The sequence below is a fragment of the Mauremys mutica genome, chromosome 10, assembly GCF_020497125.1.
Source record: "Mauremys mutica isolate MM-2020 ecotype Southern chromosome 10, ASM2049712v1, whole genome shotgun sequence".
Classification (NCBI taxonomy): Eukaryota; Metazoa; Chordata; order Testudines; family Geoemydidae; genus Mauremys; species Mauremys mutica.
Genome location: NC_059081.1, coordinates 67,351,489 through 67,369,235, shown reverse-complemented (window position 1 = coordinate 67,369,235; position 17,747 = coordinate 67,351,489). Strand labels below are relative to the sequence as shown.

Here is a 17,747-nt window from a genome sequence, read left to right as displayed (position 1 = left end):
GGCCCCGCCCCCCCGGGCAGAGGGTGGGAGGGGCTGGAGTCTAGGCCCCGCCCCCCGGGAAAGAGGGATCCAAGCAGGCAGTGACGCTCCTGGCGACTCCGCCCCGCCGTTCCCAGTCCCTCCGGCAGCGGCTCTGGGGCGGGGCTTCGCGCTCCCCGCAGCCCGTGTGCGCGCCCGGCCACGCCCCCGGGCCGACCCGCGCATGCGCCGTGCTTCGGGCGGGAGCCGGCGGTTGCTTTGAGCGGCGGTCGGTCCCGTAGCAGCGGGAAGATGCGGGCTGCGCTGCGGGCTCGCTCCGGGAACCAGCCGGCACCGGCAGGGAGGGCTGCCCCCGCCATGGAGCCGCCCGCCGGCTGCTGGGACAGCACCCGGGCCGCCCTGCGGCAGCTGGAGGGGCGGCTGCTCTGCTCCCGCTGGTAACCGCGCCTGCCCCGGGAGACCGATCCCTCCTCCTCCCCCCCGGGAGACCGATCCCTCCTCCTGCCCCCCCCGGGAGACAGATCCCTCCGCCCCGGGATCCCGCCCTCCGCCCCGGGAGACAGATCCCTCCCCTCCCCGGGAGACAGATCCCTCCCCCCCCGGGATCCCGCCCTCCCCCCCGGGGACAGATCCCTCCTCCCCCCCGGGGACAGATCCCTTCCCCCCCGGGATCCCGCCCTTCCCCCTCCGGGAACAGATCCCACCCTCCCCCCCGGGATCCCGCCCTTCCCCCCGGGAGACAGATCCCTTCCCCCCCGGGAGACAGATCCCTCCTCCCCCCCGGGATCCCGCCCTTCCCCCCCCGGGGACAGATCCCTTCCCCCCCCGGGACAGATCCCTTCCCCCCCGGGATCCCGCCCTTCCCCCTCCGGGAACAGATCCCTCCCCCCCGGGATCCCGCCCTTCCCCCTCCGGGGACAGATCCCCCCCTCCCCCCCCGGGGACAGATCCCTCCCCCCCGGGATCCCCCCTCCCCCCCCGGGGACAGATCCCTCCCCCCCGGGATCCCGCCCTTCCCCCCGGGGACAGATCCCTGCCCCCCCGCCCGGGATCCTGCCCTTCCCCCCGGGGACAGATCCCTCCCCCCCCGGGATCCCGCCCTTCCCACGGAGACAGATCCCGCCCACCCCCCCCCGGGATCCCGCCCTTCCCACGGAGACAGATCCCTCCCTCCCCCCCCCCCCGGGATACCTCCCTTGCCCCGGGGACAGATCTTCCCCCACCCCCGGGATCCTGCCCGTTCTATCGGGGTAGAGGTGTATTTGGTAAGAACTCACGCTGGTGTGATCCCACATTACCTGACACTCCTGGCTTCCCTTCAGAGTCCCACTGGGGCTCCATGAGAGTCTGGCTAGCCCGTCTGATGGCAGGCCTGAGGCCTAAGTGGTGTTAATGTGTAGGAACTCCGGGAGACAGGAATTATACACTGTTCTGTCCTAAATAGTGAATAACCCCCATTCCATAGGCACCCTTAGTGCTTCCTGTTAGAGCACTTTTGACCTCCAGACCAGACATATTAAACCATCTGAAACTGACATCCTGTCCTAGTGAAGGGTTCTATAATGTTGAGGATCTGCTGTTTCTAATGTAATTGCATTGCCATAGTTAGGTGGTGTGACCGTCCCAAAAGGACGCCCTCAGAGGGAGTTGATACCTATAATGATTGTGTTGTAAAACTGCTGTAAAAATGCCCTTGACTTTCCCAGTACTTGGCTACTGTGGTAATGGGCTTATACATCCCTAGCGAGATTAACAGTGAGCAGTGCTGATGTAGTGAAACAGAACTGTGTTTACTTGTTTCAGAAAATAGTTGTTGTCAGCTTGATCTGCTGCTGTCTGGGCAGAGCCTAAGGAAGCTGGTTATACAGTAAATGCATCTACATTGGAATCAGAACCATGCTAGCTGTCAATGGGCTTAAAAAGCTGTTGCTAGCAGGGTTCTATAATGATTTCCCTGATTATTATGGAAGGAGACATTTTATCAGAGAACCATGCTACTTTCCACGTATTCAGTAGCGTGATTTATAACACTGTCCTCAAACAGAATATCTCAAACCAATCAGGAAAACCATGCTAGAGTCCTGCTAGCAATAACCGCAGGCACAAATGCAGATGCCTTAAAACTAATTGGTTCTTTGTTCTAGGAGCTAAGAGTTTTTAAAATCATTACTGCTTTTCTTCCTCTCTGAATAGCATGAACATCCTTAAGGAACCTGTGTGCTTGGGAAAATGTGAGCATGTTTTCTGTCTGTAAGTACCATATTTACTTTATATGCAACAGCTGTAAAGAAAAGGACCCTAGTCCTGCAAACAGTTATGTATAATAACCTTAACTTTACATATCTGAATAGTTCAGTTGACATCAGTGGGACTGTTCTACATGTGTATACATTTTCCTGGTTTGGAGACAGTGAGGTCAAAAGAAAAAGCTGAACAGTTTTAAAAGAGAGTAATATTTGAAATTCATCCTGTCCTTATTCTTATAGTCTGTTCTAGGGGAAAAGAATACAACAGGGAAAATTAGATGTGTCAATGTTTTTTTTTTTTTTTAAAAAGGGAACCATTAGCTCTGCCTGATTGGGTCTTCAGAAGAAATCACAAATCTTGGAATTAAGGCCTTAGTCCCACAGAGATCTGCCCATGCAGAGCCCCTTTTGGCTTTGGTCCAGGGGGGTGCAGAGGTCTGTCTGCACGGAGGTTTTAGTAGGATCAGTGCCTATATATTTAGAGTTTTAGTTTACAGCTCATTGAGTTGTGTTTGTAAGAGGCAAATTCTCTGAACTGAAAGGCTAAAATTATCTTCTTTATATTTGAATTGTAGTGCTGAGAATACCAATGGGAGTCTTTCAGTTACAGGAATTAGTTTGGAAAGAGTCAATAATTTGTCCACACTGTAGTACCCTCATCTGAGAGGACAATGTACATATTGGACAGGCAGAAGTATTCATAGGTTTTATTGGCATACCAAAGCAAACACAGGGGAGGGATAGCTCAGTGGTTTGAGCATTGGCCTGTTAAACCCAGGATTGTGAATTCAATCCTTGAGGGGGCCATTTAGGGATCTGGGGCAAAAATCAGTACTTGGTCCTTCTAATGAAGGCAGTGGGCTGGACTCAATGACCTTTCAGGGTCCCTTCCAGCACCATGAGATAGGCATATCTCCATATATTTATCCAACTAGCAGGAAAGGGAGAACACTTTTTGTTTTTGTTGTCCAGAAATTCCCATGGAGCATGCAGGATCAGATTAGAGATGGGAAGATATGCAAGTCCTTAGCTTAACAGTTTACTTAATGCCAGTTGTAAGACAATAATTTGCATTTCACCATAACCTCTTATTAATACAATAGACACTGTGCCCATAAAGGTTACGTGGTCAATATATTCTCCCTCATGTGGGGCTCTCCCTTTTCCAGTGTAGGTAGGAGAGTGGCAGACACCATACATCATACGTCATTTGAAAGCTTATTATGTCTATTTTAAGATGAGGCATGATGTGAAGCTGTCACACAGTGTTGTTACCATAGAAATGGGTATAAACAATGACGCCATCAACCAGTTCAAATATTTACATTCACTTCCGTTGGTTTAAAGACTCAATATTGGATTTTGTGACCTCAAAGCATTACAACAATGATCCAAAGGATAAAACAAAATCTAATAATAAATTTGCACAGGTATCATTGAAATGTAATAGTGCTGATGACATTTCCGGTCCACTTCATTATCATTTTGTTCATCATGATGATCTCGATCAAGAGCTTGGGAGTTGCCACAGTCTTTGTTTCCTTGGCACATACACAGTTCTGTGCCGGGAAGATTGTTCTGATTACAGACACTGTTGATTGTGCAATGACACATACTGGTACAGTCACAAATAAGGTCTTATAGAAGCTTAGATGCCACTGGGCCTTTTAAGAATATGGGAAATAGTTCATTATTCACATTTTTCCATCCATCTTGCAATGGTGATCCAATATGTGATTTACCTCTGTTGCATAGACATACAGATCTTTGTTTGATAAAATGCCCCTTTGACATGCTCATCAATACTGTCATCATGTGGCAGGAATTTGGCCAATTACTTGTCCTTTTTGATAGCTAGTTCGAGGTGCAAGCAATTCAGGTCTCTTTGGGTCTCCTTTTCTTTCTTGCTCTGGTCATACAGCACTGCTACTCAGTTGTTGTAGCATATACTGAGTTACAGCAGTCTAGAGTCTCTTTAATAATATGTTGTAAGGACTCAGTGTCTTCAGACTCAAATACCTTTTGAGTGTTAGACAACGTTTCCTTGACAAATGCTGGAACTGCAAGAGTACCTCCTCACTGATCACGCCATTTAAGAAATGAATAAAGTTTCAGAGCACTCAGATCCTCAAACGCTAATGTCAAGCCATATAGAGCACAGTTGAATTACGTACCAGCAAGCATTTAATCTGCAGTACAAAGCTGCATAAACATCAGGTCTGAACATCTATCTACTCTGCAATTTTATAGCCCCACCAGCCCTAGTCAGCTGACTTGGGCCAGCTGCATCTGTGCTGCAGGTCTTTTAATCCAGTGTTGCGTTAAGCCTTAAGGGCCTTGATGGGGAAATGGTAGCAAAAGGCATTTTCTGACTCTTCAGGGCTAGTAAGTTAAAGGGCAGCAATTACACACTTTCCATGGCGCTTCAGGCAATATCTTTCCCCATTTAAATCTGTTGAAAAGGTCCCAAAGTGACCTACTTCCACCATAGCCACTGTTTCTCTTCCAGACATTGTCTACAACTTCTGTGGAACCTCACATCCCTCTTAAATCACTATCTCTCAAGTTCTATTGGAAGCCTTTTGCCATGTTCCATTTACACCATTTTACCACACAGTAGTTGATGCTCTGCAAAATAATCCTCAAATTTAGTCTTGGTCAAGATCCTTTACTATGTGTAGGATATATCATTGTTTTAATAAAAGTGGTTTTGAGAGGTGGTAATATGGATCATTGGGGAGTAGTACTAGGAATCTTTAATTGAGTTAATTGGCTGGTTGTCAGACATCTAAAACGTAGTAATTTAGTTTTGGATAACCCCACTCTAATTTGGAGAACAAATCTTCTAAGATATTTGGACATTATTACTGAAGTAGATTTTTTTTTAGAAAAGCTTTCAGAACATCAAAGATGCTGTAATCTGTGTTGAGGGTCAGGAGGAGTAACCAACGGGCACCTTAGCTTTTGATAAAAGCTCTTTTTTTTTTTTCTCCAGGTCTTGCTGCTAGAAAGCAAATAGTCTGTATTGCTGATATAATCCAAATAACTGTATCAAGGTCCTTTATTTATTCAGTGGTGAACTAGTTTATTATTCATCTGTACCTTCTGATCATCATTTCTAATCCGTTTCCTGGGGTGGCTTATTCCTGCATAGTGGCTGTTTGTTTTGTTGAACTTTATATGGTTGTTTAGGCTAGTCAACAGCAGTTTGTTTCCAAACACGCCAGCAAGAGGTCAGGTCAAAATCTGACATGAGGTTATTCTGGTCCACAACCAAATAGAGAAAACTATTAATATATTAAAAGAGCGGGGAAAACGGGTGACAATGTCGTATAAAGATAAGTGTGAAAGTAAGTGACCTGCAGTAATTGGGTCACATGTCGGAGATTTTTTTTATGGGCTGTGATATTTATTATTTGAAATCAATTCCTGCAGTATGATCTGATCCAAAGTAACTTCAGTGGGTTAACTACAATGAATGGATGTTATGCATCTAGATAGTGGGAATATATATGGGAATGTACAGATACAGATTGACAGCCCCTATCCTGAACAGTTTGGAACCTAAAAAATACATAAGTCAGATACAGCGTGGAAGAAAAATCTCCATCTGTAACATGGGATAATAATTTCTGAGGCAAAGAGAGATTAACAGCTTAACTTCCAAAGTACTCAGCACCTGGGAGCTCCCAGTAAGAACAAGATCAGCTGGGCTCTTTTAAAAACATGGCCATAAGTGACTTGCCGAATGTCACGCAAGGAGCCTGTCTGAGTCAGAAATTGAACTGAAATCTCTGTAGTCTCAATCCAGTGCCTGAACTGCAAGACCACTTGTTCTTTCAACAACGTGAAGTTCATGGGGGAAGAGTGTCAAAGATACAGATGTCAGGTATGTAACTGTCATTTGTGCCTTTGAAAAAATCTCCCACCTTGAAATTGACAGAGAAATATACTTTAGTGTGGTGGTTTCAGAGAGACTTTCAAAACCCCTCAGTGTTGGTCTAACTGCTCCCATTGAAGTCATGTCATAGATCAGGCCTATGGAGACTTTGTGCATGGCAAGCCAGGGTATGAATCTAGGGAGCACTAGTCCCATAAACATGAGATAGGCACTTTTGAGAATCCCACCTGATAACTTGTATGGTGGACCCAAAAGTCTTTTTGCCAGAGTAATCAAATGAGTAAATATAATGATGTGGAGGAGGATGGAAAGGTACTACTTGGAACCTACAAGTTTGGGTTTAAGTGACCTTTACTAAGCAAACTTTTTTCTCCTTGAGCTGTTCAGAGATAAATGCTCTGAAAAAAATAAAGTGATAAAATAATTCTGACACCTCTGGACTCCTGGGGGACTTCTTACTGGGAAATGTTGAGAGGTGTCTAACTTAACAGTACCAAGACAGTTTTAATAACAGACAGGTGAAAGTGATCGCTTACTATTGATTGGATTTTCTATTGCACTTGTAAAAAAGAATGCTGTTGAAAAACAGCACCATTTAGTTGAGGGGACAGAAGAATCTAGAGTTAAGCTACTCAAAAATGTAATGCTCTGTTAACAGAAACAATGTGTATAAGTGGAGCTTTGGAATATTTTAAATTTTGATTAACATGGGTGCATGTGAGATTCAAAAGTTTATTAAACAGTTTTGATGACACAGCTTCCTGATAAGACTTTTGGACTTGGCTTGCTTAATTATGGCTTGTAATTGGCCAGGTCAAATATTTGATTTCTTCTTCTGCAGTGGTAAGTGAATGTTAAGTAATTCTTGTACTCTTTGCATTGTCAGCTTTTTGGTATTAAAATAAAAAAAGACTTGCCTATCAACTGCTAACATAGCTGGATGCTGAAGTGAATGTGCCAGTTTACTTGTGTGGAATGACTTGTGTTTATACATGCTTGACTTTCAGAGCTTGTGTGGGTGACTGTATTGGCACAGAATGCCCAGTGTGTCACACTCCAGCCTGGGTACAAGATGTGCAAATAAATAGGCAGCTAGACAACATGATCCAGCTGTGCAGCAAACTGCGACATCTACTGGGCAAAGACTTCACAGGTAAGACAAGACCTCGGTCTCCCCACATTGTGCTCCCTATTCAAACTTGGGTCAATTTCATATGCTTTTAAAGGATGAGAAAACTGTCTCTCTCTAAGATTCTGAAAGGTTATATCAAATCACTCTTGGAAAATCTGCATTTGAACGGAACAGTTGCTGGGTTTATCTCTTTCTTCAGATCTACCTAGATCCTTATTAAAGAAAGGGAAAAAGTCTAGAATTGCATTAGTCCACAATTCATTAGAATCTGTCTGCTAAGTTTAGAGTTAAAGATATGTAACATTCCCAAGTCACATGACACAATGAATTACAAGTAGGAAAATGGCGAGCATTGTCATGTCCTATACTGTATATTTGTGAGTGTGTGTAAAGTTCTAAGGCTTAATTCTTCAGTGAGCCCTACACAAAGTAATCTCATTGAGGGTGCAGGGTTCTTTTTACTTACCATCCTCGCATTGTTGCAGCCCGATATGTAATGTGTCCATTAGTTTTCAGATTAGGTTGTTGTATGTGTGAAATCTCATGCTTTCTGCTTCATGATGGGGAGGGAGGCGAGTCTCAATTCTCTTGGATTCTCAGAAACCAAAATGACAGAACTGTACCTATTCTCTGTTGTGGAAATCTGTCATTTCTGACAGTTGTGGTAGTGACCGTGCTACAAAACTGCAGAGTTGCTGATCTGGGATTTCACTTCCATTATTGCCTTACCAAACTTTTGGCTGATTGACAAAGAAGGGAAGATTGAGGCAAAATGATTGTAGGCGGGTCTCTTGAGTAGTTATCACATTTGAGAAAACACTCATTTAGCTGTCAAATACAGATAAGGTACTTTTTCCCCTCATTGCTTATTTCCAATATTAAGCTAAATAGAAGGTTCTCCTTTATCAACCTGATTCCCTCAAAAGGTTCACATCACGATCACTGCTATGGTAATCCTTTTTTGACATCCAAACACTGGATTGTGATATCACTGAAGCAGCGAGGCTAAAGGACATCTCGAACAGTAAATAAAGGTTTTTTCTTACACAGCTGAAATCTCTGGGTAATCAAAAGCTGTGAGTAAGAGAGAAAATGTGGATGACAGTTTAATAGGGTTAGGGAAAACATTTAAGTGTGGTGAAGCTCTTTAGGAGTATAATGGGAAGGGAGGGCTTTTGAAGTGATTGGCTTGAGGCACTTTTATATAGTGTTGAAGAATAATAGTCAAAGCTGAGGAGCAACCTTTTATGGTTATCGAGTGAACTTCAAGGGTACTTCAAATGTCAAAGTGAATGGAGAAAACCATGCATGAGGTTATTTTGGTCTGAAGTGAAGTTTCCCTATATGATGGCTTTAATTACAAAAAGAATGGAATGAAATGTATTTTAAAAGAAGGTTTATGCCCGTGCAGTAGAAACCACAGTAACAGATGAAATATTTTCTTGAAATTATTTTAAAGATAAATGTATTCAGCTTTGAGAAACTTGAGCTTTATTGTGTGTAATCCGTTTTTTAAAATCACTACAGTATTTTTACAAGCAATTTTTCAGTACTACTGCAGCAGGAGAGTGCTAAAATATAAAGTGATGTGGTGATTAATTTTCCATTTTTGGAGGATTCCTCCCTTATTAAGTATTAGTGACCTTTTATTAGTCTCTCATTCCTGATTTAAGGAAAAAACTTGAGGGCTGTTGATAGTGTATTGTCATAGATGCTATGGATGGCATAACTAGGTGACTAGGCTTGATCAAATGAAAATAAAGGCATTATTATGCTACATCTAATGACGAATGATAGAAGGCTGCAGGAATTGAAGATTTACAAATTGTGGTACTTTAGGTTGTTTTGACACTCCTGTTTCCCCTTGGAAATTTGTCACTTCACATAGATGTGTCTCTAGTGGAACTACCTCACAAGTGTTAAGTTAAATACATATATGGCTTTGCAGGATCAGACCTTTGTGGTTATGATGGTAATTTGCACAATGTATTTTTGCAGAGTTCCAGGTGGGTTACTAAAGACAATACAAATAACAAATATAGTAAAGCCACATGCCAAGGCTTACTTTCAGCCAGATTTTTGTTCTGTGGCCATAAGAAATGGACAAATTTCTATTTTTGTGGTTGTGCCTTTTACATTTGTTTGTGTGTAGCACGGCAAATTGAGCAAGTTAGCATTCTGCTTCCACGTGCATATGTGGAGTAATCTTGGAAGGGGCCTTCTCCATGTAATTGAGGATGGGTGGAAATCAGGAGCGAGCTGTCTTTGCAGGCAGAGATTTGGTAACACCAGCATGACGGACAAAGATGAGTTTTGGGGCAGTCTTTGTGAGTGGAGCTGGAGGGCAGGAAGGTGGTTATGCTGGAAGGGGTATCAGACTCAACTATTGCACATTGATGCCAATCCAGGAAAGTATTTGTGTGTTGAGGGGCCAGCTGCTTTGAGCTAGCCTGAAGCGCACACAGAAAAAAGTGTCTGTCCTGGACTCCTGCTGTTGGAGCCTCAAGTGAAAAACTGGATCCAGAATATGGGCTCTCTTTTGTTAGTTAGCGCGCATAGTCTTCAACTGTGATTGTCCTTGTTGCTATAAAGGCACCTCGTCTGATAACCCTTGCTCTGAAGAGCCGCCAGTCTAAATAGACAAGACGGGTGGTGGGGTGGGAGAAAGGAAGGTTTTAAAAAACAAAACAAAAAACAAACACCTCATTTTAGAGATTGAGTGGCCTGAGGTCTGAGGCAGAACTAGGGGCGGGACCTATGACTGACTGCCAGTTCAGTGTCTTAAGTGATAAGACCAGCTTTTGTATGCAGTGTAGTTGTAGCTGTGTCGGTCCCAGGATAGTAGAGAGACAAAGTGGGTGAGGTAATTTTTTTTATTTTTTTTTTTTGGACCAACTTCTGTTGGTGAGAGACCATCTTTTAGTATTTACACTTGGGATACTGCATTTGGAGCCAGTTTTAAGCAATATGCTCTCTAATAGACAAGAAAACAAAGTAGTCAGATCTCTGCAGACTTCTGTTGCCCTTGAGTATAAGTGACTGGTAGTACGTAGACCTAAGTGGAGAACTTTGATTTGTTGGATTTGTGCTCAGCTCTCTCTTTCTCTCAAAAAAAAGTGCTGTCTCATTAACGATCTTTTTTATACCACAAATATGGAGAACAAATCTGCAATTGTAAAGTAAGTTCTACATTGTGTAGACTTGAATCTACACATCTTAAAAGAAAAATTAGTTAATATTGGAATTGTGTTATTAGAAACAGCCTGCAGGTGGCAATACAGTTATTAAAGGTGTTAATTGGGACAGTTAAATTTTTAATTCACATGCAATTAAATTAAAAACTAGGATACCTTAAGAATTTATCTTGTTTAGCCAGCGTTGAATCTATGATGCTGCTCCTTAAACAATTAAACTTTTATGAAATCTTGAATACAAGCAACTGTGACATAGTAAGGGCTTGATTATACCCATATAGGGCACAAAATAGAGCATATAATAGAAAATCAACTACTGTGCTGGCATACCAACTTCCATCTTTTCTGTCTGTGCATTAAAGCATGCCATATGTCTAGTAGAATTGCACCTTAACTGTGTTCTTGTACTGATGTTCTCTAGATTTGTACATGTACTCTCTGTATATTATGAAGAATTAAATTTTTTGAAGATGTCTCCTAGAACTACCAAAACCTTTCACTACTAGCACCTTCACCTGAAGTATTGTGTATGTTGCTGTGATTGCAAATAATGACTTTTATTTGACTTTCAATACTCTTCTCCCTTTCCCAAAATACAAAAGTCCTCTTCTCCACTGGGAAGGAGGAGATAAACTGCTCCTCTGAATTATTGTCATTAACAGCTCTGTCATCCCCAGAATTGCAAGGCTTTTTTGTTTCACCATTTTTGACAATTCCCTTTCCAAGTGAACCTTATTACCTGCATTTACTAGAAAGTATATAATTACTGTAATTAAGGTGGGTAATTAGGAAGAACTTGTCGAATCATGGACATAATATATGGCATACTAGAGATAAAGAAGCCTGATTTACAGTAATACTTTTCAAAATTAGCTTCTAAATACTTCAGCAGATTTTCTCAGTTCAATGTACTTTAAAGAGAAGAGATTGTCTGTCATAAATTTTCCTGACAACCATTTATAGATAATTTTATCTTATTCTTCATAACACCATATACCTTAGACTAATAGTTAAATTGAAAGCTTTTTTAAATTCTCTTTCCCTTTCTTATATTAAACCAGACTTTACAAGTGTTGGTCAGATCCTGTTAAGCACACATTGATGCTGGTGGGCAGCAAAAGAGATTAACTTTGATTAGCCTTTATAGATCACAATTTAGTTTCTCATTTTTTGGTGTGGAGGGAAACATATCGGATGCCTTCTGTAACAGATTACATTGCATTTTGTGTATGCTGTGACATTTTTCATAATAGCTAAAGATGAGTGTTTGAATAGCTGGGATTTCTTTCTTTTTTTTTTTTCCCAGTGCTGAATACTTAACTTGCAAAATAATCATTCTTCAGTGAAGGCACTAATGTTGCACAGATGGTACCAAAGCACTTCCCTTTGATTTTTAATAAGGGACTAGTTTGTCAAAGAGATTTCTCAACTTCTGTTCTGAAACCCATAATAGAGAATAATTTGAAAGACACACAATGTGCATCATTATATTCCTTTGATGCAGATTAATGATAGCTAAGACACATTTTCTAATTGCTTCTTTTTCCTCTACAGTTTATTATTGCATTACAGCAAAAACTTGAATATGGAGCTCTTTAGCGATAAGTTTCTCTGTACCTCCATAATATTTTTGTCTGGTCTGAATCATTTTAAACTCCACAGAATTGATTTCTATTAAATGTCAGCATTAAGAAACTTGGTTTTATTATGTGAAAATAAACCAGACTTTGTGAATAGAGATGATTCTGTTAATTTATCATGTATATGAATATTATGTTTAGCATGTAGGTAATCAAGAGCTGGAGTTATAATAGGCTGGTTTTAATACTGGTAGAGTGGGTTGGTTTTTTACATTATTGTAAATGCTTCAGGTAATCCAGAATTAGCAGATTCTGCCATGTTGATCTGCTTGTCCTATTAAATATATAATTTTTAAATTTTGGGGTGACATTTATATAAGTGGAATTAAGAATTAACTTTTAAACACATACAACTAACTTTCTTCATTTACATTAAGGTGCAAATTATATTAACTTTTTTTGTTTCCATCTTGGAAGCAGCATATGATTCCTTTGGATCAAAATCTTCTTGCAACTTTTTCTGAAGGAGGCTTAATTGAGTGTTTTTAGTTATCAATGTAATGCCCTCTTTGTATAAATGACTGAGAACTTCCTTTTTGTAGCTAATATACAATTGTTAAACTGTAACATAGATCCATGTGAAGTCCTTCTGCAGATAGAATCGAAGGAGATCCATTGTGTTCCTCCTCTACTGAACACGTTAATCTTGGATGGGTTTATAGAAAGGAGGAGTTGAGGGTTCAATATCTTAAGTGTGTCTCCTCCGTCTCACAGAACTCTGAAAAAGCCTCATAGGAGTAGAGTTGGCACTTGTCCTAATTGTCTCTTCTCCCCCCATGTGAGAGTCCCTAAATTGGTAGGAGAGTGAGTGTTGCTGCTTTTTTTCCAGTAGCCAGGTGAAGAGATTCACATATAACTGATAACTACTAAGCAATGGTTCTTCTGGAAGATGAATCTTCTGGAGAAGGTCCAGGGACAATACCTTGTAAGAGTCCAGTAATCCTCTTCCTAGAAGCTAGGTAGGCAGCTAAATTTTTATGGCTCAGTTTTTATATTGGCCTGTGGGTAGTAGGTTTCTGGAAATCAGGGAATACTCAACTTTCTCAGAGTGTAGACCACATCTTAATAGTCTTTTGAATGTGTCCCCTCCTATTAATAATTAGGCAACATCCATATAGCAACAGAAGCAATTGCTTATAGGAAAAATACTAGGAAAGTATTCAGTATATTTTCAGCATTCTGTTAATGCAACTAATCTAAAAATGAGGGCTGGCTGATCCACTTCCTTGTGATCAGCCAGCCCTCTGTTTACCATCAGTAGTCCACAGATCAGTTTGAGAATCTTTGTAATCCATTTTCCAAGCACTCTTGATGCCACAAGTGGTACATCTGAAGCATAACTTGCTGTGCAAATATTTAATTGGATTAAAATTGCTTTAGAATTTGTACTACTGAAAGATAGTGCCTGTCATCACGATATCTCTAGGACTTGTGTCTTATTGTGCTATATATGTAAAAATAATCTGGGCTGGTACAATATCTCTACACACATGACTCTTGCAAATTTATTTAACTCTTGTTCTCTAGTCCGTAGAGGTGAATGATAGTTATATCATGGTAAATATTTTAGAGTAGACTCTGCTAGTTGTGTAAACAGTGAAGACAAGATGAAAGTAAATATTATCTGCATTTTATATTGTGCATCTGTTTGCAATCGAGCCCTTCCTTTTTTAGATACCATTGTTAAAACAAAATTGGTTCTGAGATCTTTATGAAGGGTAACTAGTTACAGGATTTGTCTTAATTTTAACTTTCCATCAAACCCGTTCCTTAAAGTAAGCGGAGAATCTATAATGCTGTAGTTGACAACCATCATGCCTATATACTGTAGCTATTACTGGATATTTAAATGATCCAGATAGCCTGAGGTTGTGTTGTTTTTGAAGTAAATCTCAGCCTAATGCCATATGTTTCTCTCTCTCTCTCTCTCTTTTTTTTTTTTAAACCGAATCTCCAAATATTTAACTACACTTAATTGGAGGGATAAGTAGGGTAATTTAGGTAAGGATAAGGAAGCCTTCTATCTTGAAATACCATTTCTGAAGAGTATTGGAAATATTTGTTTTGGCGTTTGACTGCTATACTACAGATTTTTTAGTCAGATCTGTCTTTGCAATTTTTCATGTGAATTTTGTTAAAAGTGAAATTATCTCAAACTCCTTTCTGTTGGGGAGTAGGAAAGTAGCATGCCTGTCTAGTATCCATAAACTTACTACTGCTTGAGTTAGAAGAGTGGGTACTGCTACTAATTTTAAAAATAGAAGATGTGGGGGCGAAGACAAAATTGTGGCTGGAAATTTAATGCACTGAAATAGAAGTAATACATTTATTACAATCTCATAAAGGCTTCCATTTTTAATATTCAAAATTTTTATTTACAGTTCTATTTCCAGAATGGTAAACAGCTGATATTGGCCTTAAAGCTCATTTAAAAAAATCCCTGTCTCCTACCAGATTCTGCAGAAGACTTGTTCACGCCAGTAGGTCCTGATCATGAAACAAGAAGTAAGAAGAGGCAGATAAAAATGTGGTTCAGCCCACGCAGTAGGAAGATCAGATGTGTGCTAAACAATAGTTCCCTTCAGAAGCAGAATCAACTGGTGACTAATGGTGGCAGCATTAACCAGGGCCCATCTTCTGCTTTTGACTTCCTTCCTTCTCCTCCTCAAGAGAAGCCTTTCAAGATGACCAAGGAACCACCACCACACAGATCGAAGAAAAAACTGAAGAAAAAGAGTCTAGCAGACATCAACAAAGTGTGGGGTATAGAGAAGGAAAAGCAGAAAGAGGGCAGTGGAACCGAAGGGGAGACCCAAGATGAATTTAAAGAAAAGACTGTGACCTTTTGCAGCCAGTCATTAGTTTTATGCAGCCCCGAACCACATAGTACGGAAGAGACAATAGGACAGGAGTTTGTAATGGAAACCGACCTTAAGGATGGAAGAGAGTCCCACTCGGAAATGGCCACACAAGTAAAACCCACAGAGGATAAAGATAGCTCTGCACAAGTTAACATAATGAATGGTTTTAATAAACCTCTGCCATCAGAAAATGAAATTACTCCTTTAAAGCGCAGAAGGCAGCAGTCCATATCCCCCGCTATATCTCATGCTAAAAGACTGAGAAGAAGTGGTCAGAGTGCTGATATGCACTCAGTCAACCAGGGTGTTTGCAATCCTGAGATAACTGCCATGAGCACTGTTAAAATCTCTCCAACTACTGAATATGGAACTCCAGTTCATATCTCCTCTCCTGCATTTAAACTTACTGGTGGCACCTTATCAAAGACAAGAAGCTCTGAAATTTTTCAAGAAATCAATAGCCCTTCACTTTCAAAAACTCCTTCTACCCCATTCACTTCAAATACTCATAATCAAATGAAAACAACACACAGCCCTTCCCTCTTGAAGAAGTCTCCTAGTAATAACACAACTACCAAAAGGAATCACAGAGGGGAGACCTTGCTCCACGTTGCTTCCATCAAGGTAGGACTTTCTTATTCTTCTGGTTTGAAACAGTAGTTCAATGAAACAAAGAATCCTGTGGCACCTTATAGACTAACAGACGTTTTGCAGCATGAGCTTAATGGTCACTTTAAGACAAGTGCAAATGTTTTTCAGACTGTCACTCTAAAATTGCAACATTAGTTCCATATCTCATGTTTTTCTGGAGTAGGGCCAATTTTTATGGTTCTGTTGTGTAGATCACCAAGTGTAATGAGGGTATGTCTACACTGCAAACACCCCCTCCCCCAAAAAAAACAAAAAACCCAACCAACCAAAACAAAAAAACAAACAAACAAAAACAAAAAACCAACAAAGCCTTATGGCAGTGATTCTCGGAGCTGGAGGTCAACTGACTCAGCCTTGTGGTATGGGGTTAAAAAGAGCAGTGTAGATGTTCCCACTCAAGCTGGAGCCTGCGCTCTGAGAGGCTGTCTACACTGCAATTAAACACCCATGGCTGGCCTGTGTCAGCTGACTCCAGCTTGGGCAAGAGCCTATTTAATTGTAGTGTAGGCGGCATTCAGGCTAGGGCTGGAGCCCAGGGTCTGGAACCCTCCCCCCTTGCAAGGTCCCAGAGCCCGGGCTCCAGCCTGAGCCTGAAGGTCTACAGTGCAGTTAAACAGCCTTGTAGCTTGAGTCAGCTGGCGTGGGTGTTTAATTGCAGTGTAGGCATACCCTGAGACCCACCCCCTTTGCCAGGTTTCAGAGCCTGGGCTCCAGCCCAAGCGGGGACATCTACGCTGCTGTTTTCAGGCCCACAGCGTAAGTCCTGCAAGCCTGATTCAGTTTGCCCTGGCTCTGACACTCGCTGGGGTATGTGTCCGTTTCCCTCCTCCTCCTCTTCTCCCACCCCCCCGTAGAAATACCCTGGGTTCTCCAAATTGATGTCAAAGATGTGGTTCTTATAGACTGTTACCCTTGGAGATTTCAATGTGCACGCCAACTTCGGCTAGGATTGTCTTACACATGACTTCCAGAAAGTGATCTCTGTCTAGGCTTTGTTCTAAAGATATTGTATATGCTAAAAAGTTGAATGTGTGATTGACATTGTCTTTGGGTTTATTTTTGATATTTCAAGGCTACCCTCCTAGGTGGCCTTGACAGTTAATTGGTTGGCTGTTCAATGACCACATCAACACTGGAGCTAGATTATTTAACTATAATTAATGTTGCAGGAGACTACCTGAATACTGGCATTGTCTAGTTTTTGAGACCTTGACTTTATAGAACTAATAATAATCTTCTAGTATCACTTTTTAGATGGACTTTCTATGGTTTTCTTAAACAAAATTGAAAGCAAAAATTCAGTCATGTAACTGTTTGGTAGACAGAGGTGGATTGCTGCGTATCAGGATTTTTGTACTGTGTTCCTGTCTTTGGGAGGAGAGGGGATGATCCGATGGTTATAGCAGGAGAATGAGAGTTAGGATTCCTGGATGCAATTTGATTTTTTTTTTAATGATGCTTTGCATTTACACAGTGTTCATTCATCTGTGATGAAACCTGCCAGTTTCCCTGATGTTTTATGATCAGAGAGTCCTTTTGTCAGCTTTCTGCAGTGTTGCAGTGGCATGCTCCTGTTTCTTTAAAACGGTTTTTCCTCTCCCTTGTTGCTGTGTGAAAGATCCACACAAACAGGAAAAATGGACTGTACTTAGTTAACTGTTCCCCCCCATGTAGTCATTGTTGTCAAGTTCACAAAATAAACAAGAAGGGGAGGGATATTGTTTTCATCCTCTTTTTGGCTATATAATAGCAGATAAAACTGTTTTGACATAAATGACCTTTTTAAGTAGGTGTCCTCTTAAGAGGGTGTTTTTTGTTTTCTGTTGTACAGCACCTCAAGTTCTCTTTTAGGGGGATCAGACAGAAAAGTATCACATATGGAAAACTTTGGTAACATAATCATAGAATCTCAGGGTTGGAAGGGACCTCAGGAGGTCATCTAGTCCAACCCCCTGCTCAAAGCAGGACCAAACCCAACTAAATCATCCCAGCCAGGGCTTTGTCAAGCCTGACCTTAAAAACCTCTAAGGAAGGAGATTCCACTACCTCCCTAGGTAACCCATTCCAGTTCTTCACCACCCTACTAGTGAAAAAGTTTTTCCTAATATCCAGCCTAAACCTCCCCCTCTGCAACTTGAGACCA

The 17,747-nt window shown here is 41.5% G+C and overlaps 1 protein-coding gene across 1 annotated transcript in view; it reads left to right on the top strand.

The window, feature by feature from the left end:
- The first annotated feature begins 233 nt into the window (after nt 1-233).
- BARD1 (BRCA1 associated RING domain 1) overlaps nt 234-17,747 on the top strand; it is a 66,975-nt gene continuing 49,461 nt past the window's right edge. Inside the window, exons 1-4 of the mRNA XM_045032631.1 lie at nt 234-416; nt 2,173-2,229; nt 7,134-7,279; nt 14,547-15,577. Of these exons, the coding sequence (XP_044888566.1) occupies nt 271-416; nt 2,173-2,229; nt 7,134-7,279; nt 14,547-15,577 (1,380 nt within the window). The 5' untranslated portion in view covers nt 234-270. The remainder of the gene's footprint in view (nt 417-2,172; nt 2,230-7,133; nt 7,280-14,546; nt 15,578-17,747) is intronic.